Source organism: Penicillium longicatenatum (genome assembly GCF_028827895.1).
Source record: "Penicillium longicatenatum strain IBT 33135 chromosome Unknown contig_3_segment0_segment0, whole genome shotgun sequence".
Lineage (NCBI taxonomy): Eukaryota > Fungi > Ascomycota > Eurotiomycetes > Eurotiales > Aspergillaceae > Penicillium > Penicillium longicatenatum.
In genome coordinates this window covers 1,828,738-1,853,016 of record NW_026643121.1, presented here as the reverse complement: position 1 = coordinate 1,853,016, position 24,279 = coordinate 1,828,738, and the positions used below count along the sequence as shown (strand labels likewise).

Below are 24,279 nucleotides of genomic sequence, written 5' to 3'. Positions count from 1 at the left end.
TCCGGGGCAGGCTGACTAAGGGGGCGATACGAGGTTTACAGCATGACCCAGTGAAGTTTAGATTAATCAATGTTTGTATTAGGGGAAACCCTAAGAAGTCAAATATTACTTAACCAGTTCAGACTCCTCTGAATTAGGTAAGGAGCAGTTATTGTCGCGTTAAACTTCAAATAACACGAGAAGCAAACCATATAGACTGCACCACATAAGACTTGATTTAAGGACTGGCTGAGGGTAAAACAAATAGATGATTCTGTGAAAATGGTATTGATATTTGGTATTGATATTCAATATTGATATTGAGAAATGATATTATCTAATGTTCACCAGTCTCCCGATTGAAACAACTCTTCCCAATATTTCACTGCCTCTTCTGTCTTGACATTGTTGATCAAGATCAATTCTTGACAAACGTCGGTTTGCTTCCTGGTGATTTCAGGCCAGGTGAGTTTGTCAAAGTCTCCGCTAGGACAAATTTCATCCAGCCATTTGGGGTCAACGCTTTCCAGATCTTCGGGATCTACCAATTCGTCGTCGCCAATTTTATTTGTTTGCAGATACGAGGAACCATCAACCGACATAGGGTCGCTGGTGGTGACTGGGAGAGGTGTGGCGGAGGGGAAAAGTGTGGCCCTCGTCTCGTTGATGGTGGGAGGGGAGGAGTTTGCGCTGCCGGTCGAGAAACGGGAGGCTTCGCGAAGGCGGCTCGGCGTCTTAGGTTTGAATTGCTGGGCTTTGTTGCGAACTCGGGTGAGGGGAGAGGGGTCAGTGGCGGGCAAGGCGGGTTCGTCATTCTGAGTAGGGGTCTCGGTGGTCGTATCGTTGGTTCGGGCCGGAGGTGAGGTATCTTCATCCATTGGGTCAGCTCCTGCGATATTTGAGTTTGGTGGTGAATCCATGTCCATGTCCACGTCCATGTCGTCTTCATCGTCGGAAGAGTATGGCGTACGGAACGTTCCATGGGGGTTCGGGTTTCTAAAAGTCCTTGGGGCCGGCGATGAAACCGGAAAGATGCCGTTTGGAGATGAAGGCATGGCCTGATACATACCAGTTGGGGTGGTGGTAGACTCAGGCTGGGGGCCAGAGGAAGGATAATCTTCATCGTCGGAAGACGAAGGTGAAGAATCCCATCCGGGAGTTTGGAAAGTACCTTGTGTGTTTGCGGTGAAGGGAGCTGTGTTAATGTTGGGGCGAGTCTTAGTGACATCCGGTCCGTGGGAGCCTTCGGAAAGGAAGTCACTCGATTCAATAGTAGGTAAGTGGGTGGCTTGGTACAATCGCGTAGGGCGGTTGCGGTCGTATCCAGGACGATTTTCGGCCTTTCGGGGTGTTTGACGGGAGAGGATATGCCGGCGGCGCGTCTGATCTGGCTCTTGAGCCACGCGTTGTTTCTTCAAAGGAGGCTGTATAGTTTCTTCATTTGCTGCTTCTGCAGCCTTGGCAGCCGCTGCGGCTTGCTGAGCTTTCTCTTCTTCCGCCCATACCTCATCGTCATCATCATACGTGAAGTAGTCTTCGTGCATTCCGTAGCTGCAGCCAGGCGGGTTTGGGATGGACTCGGGAGATTCGCGCTTGCGCTTGTTGCCCAGCTCTGATGCTAGCGCATCCAAAGCTTCATTGCGGAATCCAGATGGTGGGAGAGTACGGCTTCGTGCGTAGCACTTATCGAGTGTATCCTTGCTGAAACCGCCACCAGGGCGAGCAGAGTAATCAAATGACGGTGCTCGCGGGCGTCGGGTGCGTGAGAGCGAGGAACGCCGGGGTGTACTGGCTGCAGCCACAGGCGTCATGGGCACAACCGCCATCTCCATCTCTGTGCTCACGCCCGTCTCCTCTGGCCGGGAGGCAATGACGTGGGTAGTGCTGGTGCTTGGCGCAGTAGCTTCGGCGACCAAATCCTGGGAGCCTCCAGATTTTCGGGGACTAATTCGTCCACGGAAGCTTGACCATCGCGAGGAGACATTGTTGATGATCCGTCGGGACCAGCTGGGAGAGGCACCGGTACTAGCGGCAGGGGCAGTCTTTGGAGTGGTGGGGATATTCGGTTCTGGGGTGGCAGGATCACGAGCAATCGGGACTGTCTCTTCCTCGTTGTCTGTCGCAGCAGACTCGGTGGTGGAGGACTGGTTGACAAGGCTCTCGAGCTGAAAAAGGGTGTTGACTACGCGACCACCAGCATTACTGCGGCGGCGAGCTGTGATGCTGGCGTAGGGGACTCGGGGGCGGCGACGCATAATAGGAGTCGCATTCTGGGGGCCCAGGGCCCGGCTGTTGACGATGTTGGAGAGGGGGGGGCGAGAGGGGGTATCAGTGGCACTCCGGGCCATCTGGGCATCGGAACACATGTCCTGCTCATCAGCAGAAGCCATAACGAGCGCCTTAGGCTGCTCAGTCAAGGCCGGTGATGTCTGCTTAGTATCAGGGACAGTGGACTTGGCCACCTTCGAACGGGGTCGGCGGGTGGTCTGTTGATATAGAGATCAGTTTCGTATTCTCCTACAGGATCATTGTTCACTGAGAGAGAAGGGGGGGGAGCTTGTTTACCTTCTTGGTGGTGGTGCGCTTTTTGGCTTCGGGCTTGCGAGTCTTAGCAGCTTCGGGCTGCGACTCGGTGGTTGGCTCGGCCGATGAGGCACTTCGCGTCGCGCGGCGACGGGCAGGCAGGTCATCGAGGGATTGGTATCCCCCGGGGGAAAGAGGCTGGGAACGGGTCCGCATTGTGGCGCGTGCACGTGAGAATTTTGATTCAGAAAATTACAGTCCGAACAACAAAGAATGCTGGTAAGCGTTCTGGTGAGAGTGGTTGGGAGTGTGGGGAAAGGAAGGAGAGGAGAGGAGAGAAGTGAGAAGATAGATTTGGCGTTGTTGTGAGGGCGTTTGACGGTCCTGTTGCCTGTGCGACCCAGCCCAGTGCCAGTTGAGAACACTCTCCTTTCTGATGGTTAAGGGAGAAGCTACTATCTTCACTTTTGCCTAATTCTCGGGAAGGGTAACTTGACGTCTAAAAATTATTGTTCGTGGCAGAACAGGATCCGAGGCGGTCAAAGAATATTCACACCTCAGGCATCAGACTTCCAGGGCTCACAGCGTACTACGAACAAGTGACAATGCAAGGGCTTTGAAAATAATAGATTTGGTTGATGACCCAATGAAACAAAATAAAATGCTATTTGTACAGATGATACCAGTCACTCTCAAACACAGGAGTTCTGGAAATCCAGGCCCAGACACTAGACCCACTAAATCCCAGGGATAGTTCCAGTCGATCTAAAGAAACACGCTGATGCTCACTCCAACACAAGGTGGGCCAAGTTTTTTCAAAATAATACATTCCCATTGTGCCCCCAAGTATTCCCCTAGAGGGCAATCTCCCCTTTCCATGCAGCCTCTGACAGACCCAATTTCTCCATCAGGTTCTGCCATCTGGGACCGCCACGCTCCTTCTGCCGGACGTAACGGAGCAACTTTTGCCGCTTGTGAACCAACAACTGCAGGTTGCGCTTGTTGTGCTTATCCTTGTTGGCAGTCTCAAGGTGCCGAGAAAGATTCATGATCTTGACGGTCAAGATAGCGGCCTGAACCTCGGGGGAGCCTGTATCAACACCAACACGAGGAACCTTCTCTGTCTGTGTCGAAGCCAATTGATGTTGCACGCTAGCAGGCTTGGGTGGTAGTACTTTATCGGTGCTGTGTCGTCCAAACTCGTCGATGCACTTCTGTATGTTCAACCGCATGCGATCTTTGGTGTTTCCATTGCTGAGGTCCACAATGCGCTGCATGGCCTCCTCTGCGTTGCGGTGTGCTTCATCATGCTTTTTCGATGCTTCCTTTTCAGCATGGGGGTCTGCTGTGTCACGGTCCGGGTTCCGAAGGGGCTCCGTCAGGTCCTTAGAGAATTCCAAAGCGCTTTTGAAATCGTCCACTTTCAAGTAATAGTTGATACCGGCACTAGATGCCGAAGATTGAGAGCCAGTTGAGATGGCTTGGATCTCTTGGATGAAAGGTGTGGCTTGGCTTTCGACCGGGTCACCGAGCGAAGCGTCCCGCTCAGCCTGGAGAACTTTTTGTCGGGAGAGATTGGCAGCCTTGCGCTGGCGAGCCTGTGCAGCTCGGAAGTAATCGTTTCTCTTCTGTGTTGGAGCTTTGGTAGATGCTGCCCTGATAGTGACGTGGGATGCATTGAACGATGAGGCGGCCGGGCTCTGTCCGGAGAGCGTACCTGCTTGGAAGAGCGCGTTAGTATTGACACAAACCAAAAAAAGATCAATGGTGTAGTAAAGCAAATGTCAGGATTCCAGGAGAGCAACATACCGGACAATGCCTTCCAGGAAGGCTGAGCTGAGAATCGCGGCGGCATATTGGTGGACTAATACTTATCAATGACCCCCGTCCGCAACCTGCGAAGTTCTTCGCATCGATCTTCTGACCGGAAAATCATGCGGCCCGGTCTCGATACGCTAAACTACTTTTGGTAGCTGTCAACTATGCCTCAGGCATTAGTATTATGTAAGGTTTAACCTGATTATTGAATCAGGAATAGCCCTAGCCCTAACTCACAACCGGCAAGCGAAATTCTCCCGAGAGTGAGGCGTGCTTTTCGCGGTTCGGCTTCAATCCTTTCCCTCCATCACCACGACAAGAGCCAGACGATTGATCTCTCCAATCCGTCAATACATCAATCGCCCACCATGGCCCCCTCTCAGCTCCCCCCGGTTTTCAACCCTACCCCCCAGGACATTGAGATGCTCCTGGCTGCTCAGGCCCACCTGGGTTCCAAGAACTTGCAGGTGCACATGGAGCCTTACCTGTGGAAGACCCGTCCCGACGGTGTCAATGTCATCAACATTGGCAAGACCTGGTATGCACAACCGAATTCAAGATATTCTGTGGAAGACGGATAGCAAACATTGAATGGCATGTCTAATTTTTGCGCGCAAATAACAGGGAGAAGATCGTCCTGGCTGCCCGTATCATCGCCGCCATCGACAACCCCGCCGATGTCTGTGTCATCTCCGCTCGTCCCTACGGCCAGCGTGCTGTCCTGAAGTTCGCCGCTCACACCGGTGCCACCCCCATTGCCGGTCGTTTCACCCCCGGTAACTTCACCAACTACATCACCCGCTCTTTCAAGGAGCCCCGCCTCATCATCGTCACCGATCCCCGCACCGACGCCCAGGCTATCAAGGAGGCCAGCTACGTCAACATCCCCGTTATTGCCCTTTGCGACACTGACTCCCCCACCGACTTCGTTGATGTCGCTATCCCCACCAACAACAAGGGTCGTCACTCCATTGGTCTTGTCTGGTGGATGCTCGCCCGTGAGGTCCTTCGTCTCCGCGGTACCCTCGCTACCCGCGAGACCGAGTGGGACTCCGTCGTTGACCTGTACTTCTACCGCGACCCCGAGGCCGAGGAGAACAAGGAGATCGCCGATGAGACCAAGGTCCCCGGTGCTGAGGAGATCGGTGCTGGTGCTGTTGAGTCCGGATTTGCTGGTGACAACTGGGATGTGAACGCTCCCGGTGCTGGTGCCCCCGGCACTGCCTTCGCTGCCGCTAGCGCCGCCGTCGGTGCCACCTCCTGGGAGGCTGACGGTGCTGACTGGGCTGCCAGCTCCACCCAGCAGACCACCGAGTGGGCCGCTGAGACCACCCAGACCACCCAGGCCACTGAGGGCAAGTGGTAGATTCACTCCGCAGTGACAAGGATAGCCGTTGAAAGGGGGGAAGTATGATCTCAAAACCCAAAAAGCCATGGTGATCCGGGATGATTGGGATGGTTCCTATGTCATTGGGACACAGGTCTCTTGTTTGTTCTTTTCCCTACGAAATCCATTGACAAAATGGAATAATACACCATCTCCCGCAAAATCCCTTGACATGTCTATCCTAGTTTCTGATCAGTGTCTCAAAAAACAAACCAAAAAGAAACTGAAAACAGCAGAAGAAAAAGAGCTTTTCACCGGGAACCCTCCAGTCTTTTTTGCATCAGTGGTCTCATTTTACCAGCACTCTTTTTTATTATCTTGTTTTTGCATCGGGGAGGAATAGCGACGTCAATCATTGACCTGGCGCTTATGAGGGAAAGATATCCAGTTGTGTTCTACAACTGGGGGAAAGCCCTGTGCTGTCAATCTACAAGGTGGACTTAATCGTTACCTTGGTTTCTCCCTGTTTGTATGCTAGTAATTGGAAGAGGATTGTGCTTGGTATTGTCCATCTCGATTGCGTAGAGTCGTAGCTCTGTATACACTAAGTCCTCGAAAACTGTCACATCCATAGGTGATATACGAGATGCGAACGGCAGAACCTCAACTTGGACACTCCAAAATGGTCCTCCAACAAGATTATTAGTGGCCCTGGCCATTCAAATCATATCTGTAATAGGACGTTTATAAAATATTACAGGCTCCAGCGGTTTGTCCACCTTTGTCCGTAGTTGACATTCCCGCAAGCCGTGCAAGGTCTTCAAATGTCTCCGGCAACAGCTCCCCCGTCACAGCCGAGCATTCTGCATATCTATCACAGCGCAGCTCCTGTGCGATGCGGTAGGCCTAGGTCATGAGTGAGTTAAGTGCAGGATGTCAATCCAAACATTTCTTACACACCTCTTGCGGGTAAATGATGCCCTCACCCTCCTTCCTCAAGTCTCTTTTCAAGCCAAGCATCATCACGGGAATACGCTCCCCACGACCATGTTGGAAATATCTTATTATATCATTTCGCCACTGTTTTGGTAAGCAAGTTAGTTCTCGCGAAGCAGAGAAGCAGAGATGTGCCTGCAAAAGGAAACATACTTCCTTTAGACCTGCCAGTGTCTCCCGGTTTGAAATATCGAACGCTATAACAACAACGTCAGGTCTGAGGGTCGACCAGTGCTGGTTAGGGCAGGATGTATCATAGAGTTCCAATGTGAAGGCTTTTTTGGAAAATCGGATGTCATAAGTGAACGGCTGGTCACTATCCCGTAGGGTCTCGAGTGCATTATCCGGCGTGGTGCCTGGTTGTGATGGCGCTGGCTTCTTGCCACTCTTCAAGCGCCTAGGAAATCATCAGTTATATTTTGTCAGCTTCACGGTTATTCGGAGCTAATGTTTTTGACAAGCAGATATCTCGGGACATATAACATTATGAAAAAGAGGGAAGAACATATTCAGACTCACGATAAGAATATGGACTTTCCACAGCCCGCATCGCCCAGGAGTAACAAGGTTACTGTTGAGTCGGCTTCTGGATATGGCTCTTGTGACATATTATCGGATTATTGCTGTTTGCAATTACACCATACATACGAAAAACAACGTTTCAGGCTGCGTGGTAAAGGACTCCAAGGTTGTGGAAGATAAGGTTGACAGGGCTCTGGAGTGGGCACCCTGATCTACACCGAGATATAAATCTTCCCCGTTTTGCCCCCCGGGCTTTCACAAATTTCTAGTAAACTTTGTAACATATGGCTGTTTTTAGTTGAAACAATTTAAAACTATTCCAGCATACTAAATGACCGCATCTTAAGACTAAATACATATAATTACGGCAGGGTTCTTGAGTTGGAGGAGGTTTCTGTAATCCAATACAGTAAAGTACAGCCAATTTTACCAAAAAAAAATACTAAATATTCCGCGAGCCCAAATTTCTAAGTTGCGACAAACCCCCCCCCCCCCCACCACCACCAAGTGAGCCAAGTTGACCTCCAATTCCCTCAGGGGCATGTGGAGACGACCAAGCAGATTATCAACACCACGTTGGTTCCCAAAAAAATCGCTTCAGTCCCAAGCACGATTTCTCCGCGAGTATCACGAGTCCCCGTCGCAAAAAATGGCGGACAAGGTCCAGAGCGAAAAGGGACGCACTCCCGATTACACAACTTGGAGCAACATCAGTCTCATTAAACGTATAAGTGAACTTGAGCGCCAGCTTCACTCTCAAACAACACAGTACACAGCGCCGACAGAAACACCCTCCGCGCCTACAGGAGCCCAGATCTCCAGCGACGTCCACGAGCCTGCGATTCCACTCCCAGAAACCAGCCCCGAAGAGCATCTCTCGAAGAAAAAGCGAGTACATTCCCCAGACACTGATATCACGCACAAGCCTGGTCCTCACCGTCCCTTGAAGGCGGAGCGGGAATTCGATGCATCGAAATACACTACGCGGTTTATTGCGCTGAAATTCGCTTACCTGGGTCAACGGTACAATGGGCTTGAGCATACCAATGGCAATTGCACACCGCTGCCTACGATCGAGGAAATACTGTGGAAGGCTTTGCGACGCACGAAGTTGATTCTTCCCGAGACTAGCTGTCCTGCCGAGGAGCCGAGTGGTGGTGGCCCGCGAGTGGTGCGACCTTACTCGATTTTCTGGGATGGATGTGACTACTCGAAGGCCGGGAGAACGGATCGTGGAGTCAGCGCCTTTGGGCAGGTCATTGGTATTCGAGTTCGTAGCACGCGACCAAAGCCAAAGGCCACCCCCACGAACGGAGATGGTTTACAAGAAGAGGGTGATGCAATGCAGGTTGAGGAGGAAGCCGTTGATCAGGATTGGGATGATGTCGCGGATGAGATCAACTATATTCAAGTTCTGAACAGGGTGCTGCCGGAGGATATTCGGGTACTGGCTTGGTGCCCTAACCCCCCTCCCGGTTTTGATGCTCGGTTCTCCTGCCGTGAGCGCCGCTATCGGTACTTCTTCACCCAGCCTGCATTCTCACCTACCCCGGGCCCTTTTGGATTTCAAAAATTTGTGGATGATGGTAAAGGAGATCGTGCCAAGTACCGCGAGGGATGGCTTGACATCGAAGCTATGCGTGAAGCCGCGAAATATTTTGAAGGAACCCATGACTTCCGGAACTTCTGCAAGCTGGATACCAGCAAGCAGATCGAGAACTTTGAACGTAAGATTTATCACGCTGATATTGAGTTCGTGAACCCGAAAACCAACCCCTTGGGATATGTTGGCCAGTCTGGGTTCCAACAGCAAGAAAACGTTCTGCACGACGTCGACATGCTGTCCTCGGAGATACCCCCACCGACCACACCTCAGGTCTACACATTCACTCTGCATGGATCCGCATTCCTGTGGCACCAGGTCCGGCACATGGTGGCAATCCTCTTCCTAGTCGGTCAAGGACTTGAATCTCCGTCCATTGTCCCTCAGCTGCTAGACGTGAAGTCCAATCCACGCAAACCAACATATGAAATGGCTTCTGATGCACCTCTTGTTCTGTGGGATTGCATTTTCCCAGACCTGAATTCTGGAAGTCGCGATGATTCTCTGAACTGGGTTTATGCCGGGGACGAACGGCTCAACAAGAGCCGAAGTGCCAAAGGTGATAACAAGTTTGGTATGAAGGGCGTAATTGATGGACTGTGGACAGTTTGGAGACAGCGCAAGATTGATGAGATCTTGGCCGGAGCACTGCTGGATTTGACCGTTAGCCAGGGTGACCTGACTGTTATAAAGGACATGGAAGGCAAGAATGGAACCGGCAAAAAAAGCAGCCGAGGTGCGAAGATTTGGCTTGGAGATAACGACCATCGCATTGGAGGCAAGTACGTGCCAGTTTTCCAAAAAGGAAGAACAGAGCTCGTCGAGGTCCAAAATGCCAAGTGGCTAGCAGCCAAGCAGCGCAAATTGGCACTCAAGGAAGATGCCGAAACAAAGAAAGAAAAAGAAGAAGAGGAAGCATGAATAGAGAAGGATGTACATACTTATATCGGTCATAGCATTAAATCGTATAGAATGTTCTGCTTCTGTGAATCAAGATTTTGCATCATAGAGACAACGTCGAGAGCCTCTCCAGACTTCTTCAAGTATTTCTCTCTTGGGTAATAGATGCTAGCGATTGGGTTAGCGTGGTAACGGTGGCAGGAAGGAGACAAGTTACCGGAAAGACCACCAAGACATCCGGCTCACCCTCCACAATTACAGCCAGATAAAACCGGACTTCGAAGCCCTTGAAGGCTTCATGGATAACGATGTCTTGAATCTGAGTTGTGGGGATGAACCTTGTTGCGGCCGACGACAGATAGGTTGAGGATGAGGTAGAAGTCTGGATACCGAAACCCCGTATGACCAGAAGCGATTCCTCTATATCGATAATCAGCTGGAGCACACGAGTAATAGCATATCAGAGAGCTATTCATACCAGTATACTCTCTTCTAAAAACCCCGTAGATCACTATAATGCTTATCGCTGCCACCGCCCACGGGTTGTATTTGTCCACTAGCTGACAGACACGAGACCCAAGGGGGCTCGCCCACATGGCTGGCCAAGATATAATCCCCCCGTCCGCTTGAAACGAGAAATGTCGTAAACGTGCAAGGGCGACGATGATCACGCAGCAGAACAGAACTGCCCGTAGCAGGATCTGGAAACCAAAAAGTATCTTCGCGGGGGAATTAGAGCGGCGCGGCGCATTTGATACCGTGAAGCTAACGGTTGTCGGAGAGGGCCGTTGAACTCGGAGTCGACCGGGCATTGTGGATGGGGAGGTGTATGATACAGTCTAGAAAGCTCAGGTGATTACAGACACCCTCAATAAGCTCTAGAGATTGACAAGATTGTTATCAACAATTCACGGGGCAAAAGCTCCAAGTCCGACACCAACACACTAGACCTGTTACGGACTAGCTTACTGCATCTCCCCGTATCTGGATCACGTGAAGCTACAGCGATCAACCCTCTGTTTCTCCGTTGTGATCGCGACTGCCTCGTCGGGCAACAACCATCTGCTCTCTTTCTTCCAATCAATCCATCATGGGTGACAGAGCCAGGAGTCGGTCTCCCAACCGGCGAGATGGCGACCGATCCCGTCCCAGGAAGACCGGGGGATTTCGATGGAAAGAGAAGCGTCGCGATGATGATACCCGCGGCGAAGAGCGCAGGCTAGACCGTGGATATCGAGACCGAGATGAGCGCCCAAGATCCCCCCGCCGAGATCGTGAAGGTGACCGCTATGGAGATCGCAACCAAGATCAGAACCGTGACCGCGACCGCGACCAACGACGGGATGAGCGTGATGCCCCACGGGAAGACCGAGTGGAGAAGAAGGATAAGAAGGAGAAAAAGAAGAAGAAGCCCGTTGTGCCACAGTCCTCGGAGCCCATGATTATTGTCTATGTCAATGATCGTTTGGGCACCAAGGCTGAGATTCCTTGTTTGGCCTCTGATCCGATTAGTATGTTCTGTTCCCGCTAAAAAGCAAGCTTGATGGATTGAATTAACCTCATTTCTATCTAGAACTCTTCAAAGCCCAGGTGGCAGCTCGTATCGGTCGAGAACCACATGAGATTCTCTTAAAACGGCAAGGCGAACGCCCTTTCAAGGACCAGCTGACGCTGGAGGACTATGGCGTGAGCAATGGGGTACAACTTGACTTGTGAGCTTACTTACCACCTTATCTCCCACCATTTAGGCTTTCGGTTTATACTAACTCGTTCTATAGGGAGGTTGGAACAGGTGACTAGAACGGAAGATTCATCCTGTGTGTATTCTGTGGGACAGTTTTTTCAAATGGTCGGTGTTTTTCATATCAAACTACGGATTTCTTGGAGCATGGGAGCGTGCACGAATGAATTTCTTCTTCTGGTTTTCTTCATTTCATATTTTCCATGGACTTGATTTGCATTTTGTATCATACCGGCTCAAAATGGATTGCTGTAAAGCGGTTTTGCCCGAGAGGAGCCACATCCCCGGGTTGCTGACCATTTGCTGCCGTCTCCTTGCGAGTTTTTTGCGTTTTTCCGGCCGTTTTTGTTCGAACCTGGGACTTCTGCGGGGCTAAATGCATTATGATCGTTGTGCCCGCACTATTCCCGTTTCGACCCCCGTTGACGCCTGAGTGCCTGAGGCCAGCCGCTCTTCAGCCAACCCGAGACCAAGACTCCGTTCCACTCTCCAAAAGAGGCTTTTTTCTATCGCGGGACTCACACGAGCTTCAATTCGTTTTTTTCTTCCGGGCCATTGTCCGGGCTATTCCTCGACCTCACCGTCTCTCCGAAATGAGGTAGTCGCTTGACTCTCCACTCTTGAATTCTGATATTACTTCCTCTTTTGCTCTTCTCTGAACCGATCTCGCCTCTCCGCAGATTTTCCGTCTCTCCAGATTCCTCGACCTCCACAACCAACTCCCTCCTCCCCCTCCCTTCCAACAACTCTTTCGATCCCAAATCAAACTCATCAAACAAGATGGTTCGCAATTTAGTCGTCATCGGGGGTACATCCCACCCACAGTTGACCGAGACCATTTGCAGCGTACTGGGGCTCCCTCCGGCGGAGGTGCTGCTGTCCAAATTTGCTGTGGGTGAGACTCGTGTCGAGATTCAAGAATCGGTCCGTGAAAAGGACGTCTACATTATCCAGTCCGGAGGCGGCAAAGTCAACGACCACCTGCTTGAGCTTCTAATCACCATCTCCGCCTGTAAGACGGCCTCGGCCCGCCGGGTGACCGCCGTTCTTCCTCTATTCCCTTACTCCCGTCAAAGTGATATCCCATACGATAAAGCTGGAGCCCCTCTCGTCAAGTCTTCAGTTCCGAACAAGCCCAACAATGGCTACACTTTCGAGAGCACTCCTCCTACCCCCGGTCCCGGTAAGCCCGAGGGCCTGGGCTTGATGAACGGCATCGACAACCTCCAGAAGAGTCTTGCCAAAGCTCAGATTGAGGAGCACAATGGCAGTCCCGTGAAGCGTCGCCCTGCTTCCGGAAACGCACTCCCCCGGAGTGATACAAATGACTCTCTCAAGTCTCTGGCGACCAGTGCCGCCCTTGAGGAATCCACCAGCAACTCTTCGGCTGCTTCAAAAATAAACGCCTTCCAGCCACGCCCTGGCTACAAGCAGTGGGTCGCGCAAGCAGGCACCCTGGTGGCTGACCTGCTGACGTGCGCCGGTGCGGATCACATCATTACCATGGATTTGCACGACCCTCAGTACCAGGGATTCTTTGACATCCCCGTGGACAATCTCTATGGACGTCCCCTCCTGAAGAGCTATATCCAGCGTAACATTCCCAACCACAAGCAGGCCGTCATCGTCAGCCCTGATGCCGGTGGCGCCAAGCGTGCGACAGCCATTGCTGACCAGATGGGAATGGAATTTGCTCTCATCCACAAGGTTAGTTTGCCTCTTTTTTTTTTTTTTTTTTTTTTCCTTCTTTACCCTTTTGAAGCTAGGTTTCCATAATGGATCTTCTGACAACCCCTGCAGGAGCGCCGCCCCACAAAGATCACAGACCGCCAGAATGCGACCATGATGTTGGTTGGCGACGTTCGCGACCGGATAGCTATCCTGATCGACGACTTGGCGGATACCTCCAACACAATTACCCGCGCAGCTAAGCTGTTGAAGAAGGAGGGTGCCTCCAAGGTCTACGCCCTTGTAACTCACGGTATTCTGAGCGGTGACGCTATCGAGCGTATCAATGCCAGCGCCCTTGACAAGGTGGTGGTGACCAACAGCGTGGAGCAGAACGACCACCTGCGCCGGTGCCCGAAGCTTGAAGTCCTAGAGGTTGGCCACGTTTTCGCCGAGGTAAGTATTATTTGTCTTATGCGCCCGGACCTTGCTGACCGCTCAATGCAGGCTATCCGTCGTGTCCACCACGGTGAGAGTATCAGTGTCTTGTTCCAGTATGATTGATTGCGAGCAACGTTTCTCTCTTATTTGGAAAATGCAAATACCAAAAAAAAAAAAAATCATGGCTGGTTATGTCAAGTCTGGCATTTTAAATGAATATGAGTCGATCTACCTGGCGTTGCTGATGTGAAGTCGTTTTTTTATTACTCTCCGGTGTTGATTGCACCATCTTCCATTCCTATATAGAATCCATGGTTAAAGTAGTCTTGCCCGAGACAGCTTTGTATTTGGTCCTTTGCTTCTCGCGGCTCGTTCTATTTGACCTTTATGTTTGCCTAGCTATCTTGGCCATTGCCACCTTGCACATATGATGAAATCGACCAAAAACGTGTTTATGTGATTTGTCTTATTTCTATCCGTATTCGTTGTACAGTTGTGTAATCCTTGCATGTGGGATATCTATTATCTGACCACGAAATGTATAGAATCAATAGTTCGCCTCGATCTGCCGTGTTACGAACTCGAAGGTTTATGTTGTCCGACTTTCCATCTCTAAATTTTCAACACTGACCCTTCTTCGATCAGTAAATGAAATAGAATAACATTAGTGTACGTAGCTAGTTGATAGCTCAGTAGGACGCTGCCCATAGAACTGTGGAACTTGATATTTGTATATTTCGTAGCCAGACACATCATCTGGTTCGACTATGCAGAATGCCCAGGGGCAGTCATCGTCTGTCTACAATCGATAGAAATAAGCTAGGAGTGTTCAGGTTACTGAGTGTTCATCTGACCTGATGAAAATTGCTCTATTTCACAGAGAGATCACGAAATTGCCAAACGCCTCAGGTGGAAAGAAGTCGAGAAAAACGAGAAAAACCGAAACCAGTGGCCATTTGCCCGGTTCGGGGCGATGCGCTCACTTCAATACTGAGAAACAAGAAACGAACTGGGTACTCGATACAACGGAATTGGCTGGTAAAGCCAAGTCATGCAGCCCAATAGGGTAAATACAGGAGAAATAGGCAGGAAAGAACAAGGTCATAATATCGCAGTCTAAAAGACGGAGATGAAGTTACCGATTCTCTCCTTCTGGTTCTGTGCAATGCACTCCGAGATCCAGGTGACATTTCGGATTTCCTGGTAGATATTAGCGGTGAATCTTGCATATGCCACTTTTAGAGGAGCTCTTACCTGTTCCTTCAGCTTCAACCACCCGTACACCACCGCTGGGGTAAATTGACGAGTGAACACCAACTTGGACATATCCATCTCCTTTTGGTAGAAAAGATCCTCAAGACTCTTTCCGTCGCTGCCACCCATGCCGCCAATGCCACCACCCTGGTTCAGACCCACCGCATCAAAGAAAGTCTTGTAGTCTGCAACGGCGCTCACAGCCAGGGCCACACCCTCAACATCCTCTGCCCGAGACAGCATCAAGCTACCCTCTGGGTAAAGCTTTCCGAATTCCGGGTACAGCTTCCTCCGCTCTTGCTTGGACAACTCAGTACCAAAGGAGTTGAGGGTAATATTAATGGAGCGGCGATCAGCCTCGAACTGCAGAATCTCTGACATGACCTCCTGAGTCGGGCCAGAGAAGTCCGAGTCGGTGTTGACAAATTTATAGAAGTCCTCGAGGTAGTTCTTGTACAAGGTGTTGCGAACGATCTCGATGTTCAGCTCGTCCAGGTCCTGGTGGCTAAGGCTACCCTTGAAGAAAGGAGCCAGTGGGGTCTCAATCAGGACGGAGTTGTAAAGCTCCTCAATGTTGGTTGCAACGCACAGAACGGGCAAGGTCTCGAACCAGCCGAGCGGGTGGCATCGCTCCAGGAGTTCTCGGGTGTCGCGCTCATGCAGAGTTCCGGTAATCAGGAGGGCAATGTTATCGATCATGTAGCCGTACGTGAGATACTGAAGAAATTTGGCCGTTGCTCCAGTAGACTGGGCGATCAGGTATCGGAACTCCGACACCAGCTTGTCTGTCATCCTGCCAGCGAGGGCGGAGGTGGAGGGGTTCGGGGGGAGAGAGGCGAGGAAGTCGCCGTAGGCTGGGCCCAGTTGGAGCTTGACATCTGCCAAAAGATTTGACATTAGAAATGACTTGCCACGATGCTGGTGGTGGGATTCAAATACCATCAATGGTCTCGCATTGTGTTAAGTTGGAGTAGTTCTGGCCGCTCAAAAGGCTGTTCCGATACCCTCGAACAATGCCCTCGACATATCTAGAAAATGTACGTTAATAAGCGAGGATATTATGACACAGATACATGCATACCCAGCATTCACATTGAAGAAAAGGCCCTCCATTGCGGCGAGTGAGAAGTGGTGAATAGAATCAGATCGGCTTAATCTACGTACACTGTCAAGTGCTGGAAGCTGTATGCGCGGTGGGTCCTTACATAAGCCACCAGCCACAGGGCTGTGGCTCGACCAATTTTGCACTTTTTTCTTTCCGTTGCAAAATTTCTAGATTCCCTTCTCCAACGGTGCACGCCTCGACGGTCCACTCATTCTTGTCCGTCTTTTTTCGCCAATCGAACCGGGGCCTTCTACATTTTTAGCTTGTTCTTTTTTCCCCCCCGACCAGCCACCATGTCGCTGTTCATCCTCACCGAAACCAGCGCCGGTTATGCCCTGCTGAAGGCCAAGGACAAGAAGCTCTTCAAGCGCGACCAGCTCCCAGAAGATGCTTCCACCGCCGAAGGTGTTTCAAACCTGTATGTGTGATTGTTGGCCCTGGCGAGAAAATTTAAAGAAAAAAAACCCCAATGGAGCGGGGGAGATCAATCCGCGGAATGGTCGAGAAAATTTTGTTGCGGTAGACAGCGATGCTAATACTGCCAATAGTTTCAAGTTGAAGTCTTTCCAGAAGTTCGAAAGTGCCGGTGCAGCTGTTGAGGAGGCTGCTGCCATCATCGAGGGCAAGGTTACTCCCCGCCTCGCTTCGCTTTTGGAGGGAATCAAGGATGAGAAGAAGGTGTCCCTCGCTGTTGCGGACCCTAAGCTCGGTATGTGAAATCTGATCATCTAGTCATTGCGCTTCTTACTGATATGATGATCCGTAGGAAATGCCATTGGCAAGCTGCCCGGTCTCTCTATTGAGCTGATCGCCGATTCTACTACCGCCGAGGCCTTCCGTGCCATTCGTGAGCACCTCACTTCTCTCATCCCCAGCCTGGGCCCCAGTGACATGTCCACTATGGCCCTTGGTCTGTCTCACTCCCTCGCCCGTCACAAGCTCAAGTTCTCCCCCGATAAGATTGATACCATGATCGTCCAGGCCATCAACCTTTTGGACGATATGGACAAGGAGTTGAACACCTACGCTATGCGTGTGAAGGAATGGTACGGCTGGCACTTCCCCGAGTTGGCTAAGATCCTTAACGACAACATTGCCTACGCCAAGCTCGTCCTGAAGATGGGCATGCGCACCAACTGGGAGACCGTTGATCTCGCTGAGATCCTGCCAGAGGAGATTGAGGGTGCCGTCAAGTCCGCTGCTGACCGCTCCATGGGTACTGAGATCAGCGAGGATGATCTTGAGAACATTCAGGCTCTCGCCGACCAGGTTGTTTCCCTGTACGACTACCGCGCCCAGCTTGCTAGCTACCTGACCTCCCGCATGAACGCTATTGCTCCTAACCTGACTGCTCTTGTCGGTGACCTTGTTGGTGCCCGTCTGATCGCCCACGCTGGTAGCTTGACCAGCCTTGCCAAGAGCCCTGCCTCTACTCTCCAGATTCTTGGTGCCGAGAAGGCCCTCTTCCGTGCTCTGAAGACCAAGCACGACACACCTAAGTACGGTCTGATCTACCACGCCTCTTTGATCGGCCAGGCCACCGGCCGCAACAAGGGCAAGATGGCCCGTGTTCTCGCCGCCAAGGCCTCTCTTGGTCTGCGTGTTGATGCCCTTGGCGAGTGGGATGACGATGTCACTGAGGAGGAGAAGGCTGCTCTCGGTACCGAGGCTCGCTTCAACCTTGAGCGTAAGCTTGCCGGTATGGAGGGCAAGCCCATGAAGCCCCGTGGTGTGGCCATTGCTCCCAACGGCACTGCCCAGCCCCAGAAGTTCGACCTGAAGGAGGCCCGCAAATACAACCCCGATGCTGATGCTCTGGATACTGAGGCTCCCGCCTCCGCCAAGAAGGAGAAGAAGGATAAGAAGAAGAAGCTTGTCGAGGAGGTTGACTCAGACGAGGAGATGGAGGATGCTGACTCTGACTCTGACTCCGAGTCTGAGGACGACTCAAAGTCCGAGCTCGAGAAGCAGGCCGCCAAGGCCGGCCTCAGCGTCAAGCGTTACCAGCGCAAGCTGGAGCGCGGAGAGATTACCTTTGATGCCTCTGGTAACCCCACATCTGTCAGCAAGAAGGACTTGAAGAAGGCTAAGAAGGAGTCCAAGAAGGCTGACAAGGAAGATGGCAAGAAGCGCAAGCGCTCCGACGAGGGTGATGAGAAGAAGGATAAGAAGAAGAAGAAGAGCAAGGGCGAGTAAGCTATGAATTGCTTTTGTTTCAAAAGTTTCGTGCAATGTGATGGATGGCCTCTTTTTGCGCAATCTGTATGATATCACTTTCTTTTCATGTCGCGGCCTTGCTCGCATGTTCGGGGGCATTTCAAAGGTTGATCTACGTTTTTTTGTTTCGTTTTTATGGCGCAGACGGTGCTTGGTCAAGGCAGTACAGTTTAGCTGAATAATCTGTTCATACTTCAAATTTTGAGTAGCATTCGGCTAATGATTTCTCTGTAATACTTGTGGACTTTAGTCTATGCGTAGTATGACTACAAGGTTATTTGTCTCATTCCCAATGTTGCAAGTCCAACCTGCAGTATGTGCTATAGTTTGTGTACTTTTGTCCAAGACCTGCAGGATATCACTGAGACCGCCCTCTTACCGCCCCATGTTATGCCGGCAAAATAAGCGATTTTCCCTCAGCTGCGACTCCCACCTTTTGAGGATCACTCACACAGCGAATAAACCAGCACAATGAGAGTAAGAAATACCTGATAGCCTAAAGCAAACATCTCATTAACTCAATGTCCAGATTCTCGATCCCCAATCTGCTGTCCTCACCAACATCGAGGTTCTGGCCTACCTAACAGCCAACCCGCCCCGCCGCTCTCCCGATCCGCCGCAGAATGCTGATCGATGGGTTCCCAGCCCAGACCTGAGAGACCACAACACCGTGGTTAAAGAGGTAAGCTTGCCTCTTGCTCATTTATATTTACTCGCATAATCTCTACAGAGGCTCAGGGACTAGTCATATAGTCTACCCGAAAAGCGGGCCGCTCCATCTCATCCCAAAATACTCAATGAATAGACGTACGAACAGAAACACAGCTAACATTCCATCTTAGATCCACAACTATGTCACTCGCATTTCGCCTCATATCCTAAAATACCCCCGCTACACCCCTCGTCCTACCTCCTCGCAATCCGCCTCCGCATTTGGAACCATGCGTCCCCCAGCACAAACCTCCGCATCTGATAACAACGATCTCACAAACTCTACAGCACCTCCCCGGGACCTCTTGTCAGAACAAACACCCATGGATCTTGCCCTCCGTGACTTGATCACACAGCTTAAGCCCTTTGGTCTTACCAAGGCCGAAGTAGTAATGATTCTGAACTTGGGTGTTGGGGTTACGACTTCGACCGATGGAGAAAATGGTGAAGAGATGGCTAATGGGGATGGAGAGATGGAAGTTGATGAGGATGGGAATGCTGTTAATGGGGAGGGTGGTGAGGAGGAGGATTTTGGTGCCATGGCCATTTTCGAGTCTGTTGTTGAGGAGCGGGAGCAGCGAATATCGGATGAGGATGTGCAGGTTGTTTTGGGGATTATTCGGGAGGTTTTGACTGAGCATTATGGGAGTTAGTATTTATGAGGTATAACTTTCTTTGGGTTTAACTAGATTTTGTGTCTTGTGCTTGATATCCCGGGTCCATTGGCCCTTCAATTCTATGCGACTTCGCTATCTTTCTGTTTCTGGATCTAATGGGTGAAACGGCTTGGTGTTTATCTGTATATAGAGTATAAGGTGAGCTAAGATAAATCCATTTCTATGTACGATCAGCTCGAATTAGCGACATCTGTCAAAAACTTGTGTCTATTTAATACAAATTCGAACTTGAATATAAACCAGAACCAAAATAAAAACGCCATAACTCTCATATGGCATGGGCCAATGCCATGCATGACCCGGAACAACAAAAAGCTCAAAGTGGTATCAAGTAGGAGAGGAAGACCTAAGGGTCAGATGCCAGAGGCATCAAGACAGTATGTGCAAAATATTCCCAAAACACAATACTCGATTACATATTTCCCAGACAATGTCGGTCATGTAGAGTATGGTGGAAATAGTGAGAAGTCAAGCGAGAGCCCAGGGGAGTTGAATGCTCCCAAACAGACGCTTTTACGGCTCCCCTCCTTTAGGAGGGTTTGGGGGTTCTTTGCCGTACATGAGATTACCGAATTTATTGTAAATAGGCTCATCAGGATCACCGTTTTCCTTAGCCCAAAGACCCAGATCATCATCGAAGAGATCTCGCTCCTGGCCCTCACAGACGTCCGAAAAGGTGACCCAGTTTTGTTCGTCTGTCCAGAGTCCGCCCCGTCCACCACGCATATTCCACCACTCTTGGCCGCCCAGAAGAGAGGACTGTGCCGCGTCGAACCCGCGAGCGGAACGCACGTATCGGCGGAGAAGGGCACGGCCCCAAGGGAAGAACCACATCTTCTCCCACCAAGTGTTGCGGAGTTTCTGATCACCATTGAGGTGAGCGAGAACAGGCACGGCAGCAGAATGGGGGTTGGTCATTAAGGGTGAATTATGCCAGGAATGCTCCTCCGGGTTTGGTAGCTTGTCCAGCGTGGCATTCCACTCGGGATGTGTAGTCTGAGATTTGGCAAAGCGACTCTGGTTGTACGGGTTTGGAAGGGCGGCGATGTCATCCGGAAGGAGGAGACGGTGTTCACGGGGAACACCAAACTGTCCTTGGAGTATGGATGTTTTGGTAATGTTGTTGTACATGATCCACTCGACATCATTCCGAGACATTATCTGAGTGAAGAACATTTGCGACTCGAAGTCGACTCCGATACCGTACTCATAGCGGTGCCCCGTCTCAAGACGGACACGGATTCCAGTTATGTTTGAGGCTTCATTGATGCCCAGGAGGCCTTGAAACCATTCTTTAAAACCGTTGGTGGTGCGACGCCGCTCCAGCTCGCGGACGACCTCCTGCCGCCCATACATCTGCGTCAGAGCTTGGTAATCGGCGTCCTTCTTGTGACGCTGCTCGAGAATTCGCAGAGCCTCATCGTAGATAAGTCGTAGATCCGCAGCCTGACCAATCACCGCGCCTGGGTTCAACCATCGGGGCCGATTCAAGTGCCCGTCAGGATAGATGTCCGTCTTCCAACCATAGGCATCCGGAGGTAATGATGACTCCGGGACAGAAACACAGCCAGGGTCCTCCTCCAGTGCACCGTAGCACAATTTACTAGCACCAAACAGCACGCGCTGCGAGTATTTTGGCACTAAATCCGGGGGAGCACCGGCAGTTGCTTTCTCCACCTTTGCGTACCCGTGCTTCTTGAGTAGTTTCTTGTTGTTCGTTCGCAGAATCTCCTGGAAACGTGTGACCAGAATCTCCGGTGGGAGCTGGAAGAAAACGTCCTCGGCATCGACAACCAGCACTAAGTCGTGATCCTTCACAACATGGCTCGGTTTCAGGTAATCGCGCAGGCGAGTGATCCGATCCACAATGCGCTCGAACTCAGTCGCACCGGGAGTGTTCTTTCCGTATCCGACCAGTGTTGGAGGTGGGTATCCCAATATCATGGCCGATGTCAGTGTTCGGCATGCACCGCGTGAGCCATGCTGCACAGGCACCAAGACGTGGAGATTTGGGTTGGGCTTGTCCAAGTCGTGAGGGAGGGTATCGTTGATGGCGACATCGGTTCGTCGAGGGAGTGCGACCTGCGCATTCTCGGGGCTTTCAGGGAATGGGTGACGCGATGGGAACTTGGTCCAGAAATCAGGCTCGGATTGCTGTTTTAGGCGTGGTTAGCATTTTGTTCCTGATCCTTTCCCCGGCGCTAATTAATTTGACAATCGAGGTGTATTCCAGGTCCAGGCAACGATATGGAAAGCTTACACTGGACGACGATAAGACCATAAAAAGAAAGACAAGGAATGCTAGAACGGAGTATGCGATGGCTTTTGACCTCGGGGTGCGCGGCCGTTGATGGTAGACCTGCCACATCATGGTAGTGGCAGATGTCTTGGCCTCCTTGAACTGCGGCAGTGGTGAGCTGGACGCCATGACCAAAAAATGCCAAGACTATCTCAGAATCAATTGAACAAATTGAACATGTCGTGGCACCTCGAGGTTGTAGGTGTCAACGGGAAGGCCACGCGGGACATACGCAATCGTTGCATGTGGAGATGGAAACGGCTTATTGATCGACAAATCCCTATTTCCGCTTCCAAGGGTAAGTTGGGACATATATACATAGTAGCATCGTGCAAATGCTGCCTTAAATTAAAGTAATTCTATCCCTTTGTACCTACTCCAAATATATCTCCTCCTTGAGTCGCTGCAGATTCCGGAATAAGCCACCCGCCGGTGCTCCACTATCACTGTCTCGCCTTTGCTCCGACCGCGACTTTAGACCGCGCTGGTTTTGATCAGCCATTGCTTGTTGATGCTCCAAATTGCGCCGTCGCTCATCTACAAGCCGGGCCAGATTATCCACGAATCGGTATCTTGCCTTCTCCTCTGCAGACCCTTTCCATACCGCTGCCAATGTTCGTAGAGTCTCCACGCGACGGGTCGCGGCCTCCAACCCGGCATGTCCACCACCCTCGCTGTCCAGCAGCTCCAATGTCTCGGTTCGTAGCTTTTTCATAATCTCCTGGCCCTTAGCTTCTTGGTCCGATCCTTCGACACTTATGTCAGGCCCGGAGACGGAAATAAAGGAGGATGAGAAGGAGATCTCCGACGGTGGCAGAGGCCACTCCATTGCGTCGCCGAAGGTCTGTACTACGTTCTCTAGTCGCGAGCGGACTTGGTTCAGTGTGCGCAGGTTGGTGATGTACTCCGGATCCGCCATTGTTGCATCCTTCTCCAGCGCCGCTTCGTCCGTGTCCTCGTCGTCCTCTTCATCCTTCTCGTCCTTAGTAGCTGTAGCGCTCTCGGTCGTTTCGTCCGTCGCCTTATCCTTGCGAGCAGCCGAAGCGGCAGTTGTATTCGGGGTCTCTATGACGAACTTGGCGATATCGTCCCGCAGAACCTCTGTCAAGGTCTCGGATAGGCCAATTGTTTCTCCTCGCAGCACCTCTACTTCGTAGGCGAGGCGCCCACCACTGCGAAGGATCTCATCGCTCAGCTGAGAGAGTGTGCTGGAAAGGCGAACGTTCTGGGCACTGATTTGCGAAAGGAGGGTTTGTACTTGGGCTGACAGTTCGGTTAAAGGCACAGAGCCAGGCGCTCGAGAGGCATTGGGTTGCAATGAGGCCACCGTCAGTGGGGAAAGTGAATCATTGAGGAAATCAGCGGGGTCGAAGTTGGGGTCGGCAAAGTTGGGGGTAAGGTCGGATGAGGTAGGGGATTTGACGCTGAGGCTGGCCCGTGCGGTCGAGCTGTAGCTTTGAGAGGACATTAAGTACAGCGCCTCACGATTGGAGTGATTAATTGATCCGAGCAATGGGGGCTTGGTGCGGGCAGAAGTCTGAGGTTCTCGTACAATTGGAAGCGTCAACATCGAATCCCCCAGATCCACTCCAAGCTTCACCGCCTTGGAAGTATACAAAGATACATTCTTTTATACTAAACAACGCAGATTTAAAATTCTTTCGATGGATTCAAGATACTACAGAAGATGAGGCATCTTGAAAGCAAATCAGCAGGATGATAACACTTTTGAATAATCAGATATGCATGGTTTGGGCGGATGATACCGTAATCGACAGCCCTAAAGGGAATGAAGATAGCATAAGAATAGATCCATCCTCGCCGTACCTTTGATCTAAACAATTATTCCATGCAGACGGGGCATCTGAAGGTATTGGATGGTGCACGTGATGTAGCCAGTGGTTGTGCTTTTTGTGGCAAAAGTTGATTGTGTCCACTCAGCCACCAACACTAGGTGCAGCAGACTTCAAACTTCAGACTCATATCCATTGACACTGATCCATGGATTCAAGACCTTAGCTCCGTTGCCTTCCTCTCTTCCGATCTCGCCCAGATCATGCCTAGATTAAAAGGAATCTCGATCCGATTCCCCTTTCTTCGATCTTCGTGGATCTTTGCGGATCTTCCTCTTTTCCAGCTTCCTGCTAGTCCAAACTTAACCGCTGCTAAAGTGCCAAGGTGCCAAGACACAACCAGTCACCCGAACACGAAGAAATACTGTAACATGCACGACCAGTCCAGACCATTCTTCATCGGGCGCAATCTCCCTCTTCCCCTGTGCCAGTCTGACAAAGTTCCGGACCTGCTGGTACCTGCTGCCGAACCCCATACAAACGGGGCTCGGTGCCGGTCCCTGAGCCCCAAACTTGGCCCACTCTTCGCCGGAAAACCCTGTATTCGCCCTATTAATATCCCCGATACATCTCTTCTGGCTGCCCCCGATCATGCTTTGGCTTTGAGGTAATGTCTCAGATGAAAAGTTATTCCCGCTTTCTCGG

The 24,279-nt window shown here is 51.1% G+C and overlaps 13 protein-coding genes across 13 annotated transcripts; 6 read left to right on the top strand and 7 right to left on the bottom strand.

Moving 5' to 3' along the window:
* Positions 1-323: 323 nt before the first annotated feature.
* Positions 324-2,718, bottom strand: N7484_006061 (uncharacterized protein; the record flags this gene model as incomplete). Its single annotated transcript, XM_057116480.1, has 2 exons — positions 324-2,465; positions 2,545-2,718. 2 exons carry the CDS (start codon positions 2,716-2,718, stop codon positions 324-326), a joined length of 2,316 nt encoding a protein of 771 aa, XP_056972363.1.
* A 638-nt stretch (positions 2,719-3,356) lies between these two features.
* N7484_006060 (mitochondrial 37S ribosomal protein uS15m) lies at positions 3,357-4,357 on the bottom strand (the record flags this gene model as incomplete). Its single annotated transcript, XM_057116479.1, has 2 exons — positions 3,357-4,219; positions 4,312-4,357. The coding sequence occupies 2 exons, from the start codon at positions 4,355-4,357 to the stop codon at positions 3,357-3,359; spliced, it is 909 nt and encodes a 302-aa protein (XP_056972362.1).
* Positions 4,358-4,688: 331 nt separating this feature from the next.
* rps0 (40S ribosomal protein uS2) lies at positions 4,689-5,686 on the top strand (the record flags this gene model as incomplete). Its single annotated transcript, XM_057116478.1, has 2 exons — positions 4,689-4,858; positions 4,945-5,686. The coding sequence occupies 2 exons, from the start codon at positions 4,689-4,691 to the stop codon at positions 5,684-5,686; spliced, it is 912 nt and encodes a 303-aa protein (XP_056972361.1).
* A 705-nt stretch (positions 5,687-6,391) lies between these two features.
* On the bottom strand, positions 6,392-7,251 carry N7484_006058 (uncharacterized protein; the record flags this gene model as incomplete). The annotated part of the gene is made up of 4 exons (XM_057116477.1): positions 6,392-6,553; positions 6,608-6,727; positions 6,797-7,040; positions 7,163-7,251. 4 exons carry the CDS (start codon positions 7,249-7,251, stop codon positions 6,392-6,394), a joined length of 615 nt encoding a protein of 204 aa, XP_056972360.1.
* A 563-nt stretch (positions 7,252-7,814) lies between these two features.
* N7484_006057 (pseudouridine synthase DEG1) lies at positions 7,815-9,689 on the top strand (the record flags this gene model as incomplete). The annotated part of the gene is made up of 1 exon (XM_057116476.1): positions 7,815-9,689. The coding sequence occupies one exon, from the start codon at positions 7,815-7,817 to the stop codon at positions 9,687-9,689; it is 1,875 nt and encodes a 624-aa protein (XP_056972359.1).
* A 29-nt stretch (positions 9,690-9,718) lies between these two features.
* Positions 9,719-10,480, bottom strand: N7484_006056 (PIG-H family GPI synthesis protein; the record flags this gene model as incomplete). The annotated part of the gene is made up of 3 exons (XM_057116475.1): positions 9,719-9,817; positions 9,886-10,088; positions 10,147-10,480. 3 exons carry the CDS (start codon positions 10,478-10,480, stop codon positions 9,719-9,721), a joined length of 636 nt encoding a protein of 211 aa, XP_056972358.1.
* Positions 10,481-10,758: 278 nt separating this feature from the next.
* Positions 10,759-11,468, top strand: N7484_006055 (ubiquitin-like protein HUB1; the record flags this gene model as incomplete). The annotated part of the gene is made up of 3 exons (XM_057116474.1): positions 10,759-11,179; positions 11,242-11,380; positions 11,447-11,468. 3 exons carry the CDS (start codon positions 10,759-10,761, stop codon positions 11,466-11,468), a joined length of 582 nt encoding a protein of 193 aa, XP_056972357.1.
* A 721-nt stretch (positions 11,469-12,189) lies between these two features.
* Positions 12,190-13,641, top strand: N7484_006054 (ribose phosphate diphosphokinase subunit PRS5; the record flags this gene model as incomplete). Its single annotated transcript, XM_057116473.1, has 3 exons — positions 12,190-13,116; positions 13,210-13,533; positions 13,585-13,641. 3 exons carry the CDS (start codon positions 12,190-12,192, stop codon positions 13,639-13,641), a joined length of 1,308 nt encoding a protein of 435 aa, XP_056972356.1.
* Positions 13,642-14,634: 993 nt separating this feature from the next.
* Positions 14,635-15,885, bottom strand: N7484_006053 (H(+)-transporting V0 sector ATPase subunit d; the record flags this gene model as incomplete). Its single annotated transcript, XM_057116472.1, has 4 exons — positions 14,635-14,718; positions 14,773-15,650; positions 15,712-15,800; positions 15,854-15,885. 4 exons carry the CDS (start codon positions 15,883-15,885, stop codon positions 14,635-14,637), a joined length of 1,083 nt encoding a protein of 360 aa, XP_056972355.1.
* Positions 15,886-16,170: 285 nt separating this feature from the next.
* nop58 (RNA-processing protein NOP58) lies at positions 16,171-18,073 on the top strand (the record flags this gene model as incomplete). Its single annotated transcript, XM_057116471.1, has 3 exons — positions 16,171-16,295; positions 16,426-16,586; positions 16,644-18,073. 3 exons carry the CDS (start codon positions 16,171-16,173, stop codon positions 18,071-18,073), a joined length of 1,716 nt encoding a protein of 571 aa, XP_056972354.1.
* Positions 18,074-18,565: 492 nt separating this feature from the next.
* N7484_006051 (uncharacterized protein) lies at positions 18,566-19,458 on the top strand (the record flags this gene model as incomplete). The annotated part of the gene is made up of 3 exons (XM_057116470.1): positions 18,566-18,571; positions 18,624-18,776; positions 18,937-19,458. The coding sequence occupies 3 exons, from the start codon at positions 18,566-18,568 to the stop codon at positions 19,456-19,458; spliced, it is 681 nt and encodes a 226-aa protein (XP_056972353.1).
* A 537-nt stretch (positions 19,459-19,995) lies between these two features.
* N7484_006050 (glycosyltransferase domain-containing protein) lies at positions 19,996-21,910 on the bottom strand (the record flags this gene model as incomplete). The annotated part of the gene is made up of 2 exons (XM_057116469.1): positions 19,996-21,636; positions 21,743-21,910. 2 exons carry the CDS (start codon positions 21,908-21,910, stop codon positions 19,996-19,998), a joined length of 1,809 nt encoding a protein of 602 aa, XP_056972352.1.
* A 244-nt stretch (positions 21,911-22,154) lies between these two features.
* N7484_006049 (uncharacterized protein) lies at positions 22,155-23,249 on the bottom strand (the record flags this gene model as incomplete). The annotated part of the gene is made up of 1 exon (XM_057116468.1): positions 22,155-23,249. One exon carries the CDS (start codon positions 23,247-23,249, stop codon positions 22,155-22,157), a length of 1,095 nt encoding a protein of 364 aa, XP_056972351.1.
* Between the last annotated feature and the right edge of the window lie 1,030 nt (positions 23,250-24,279).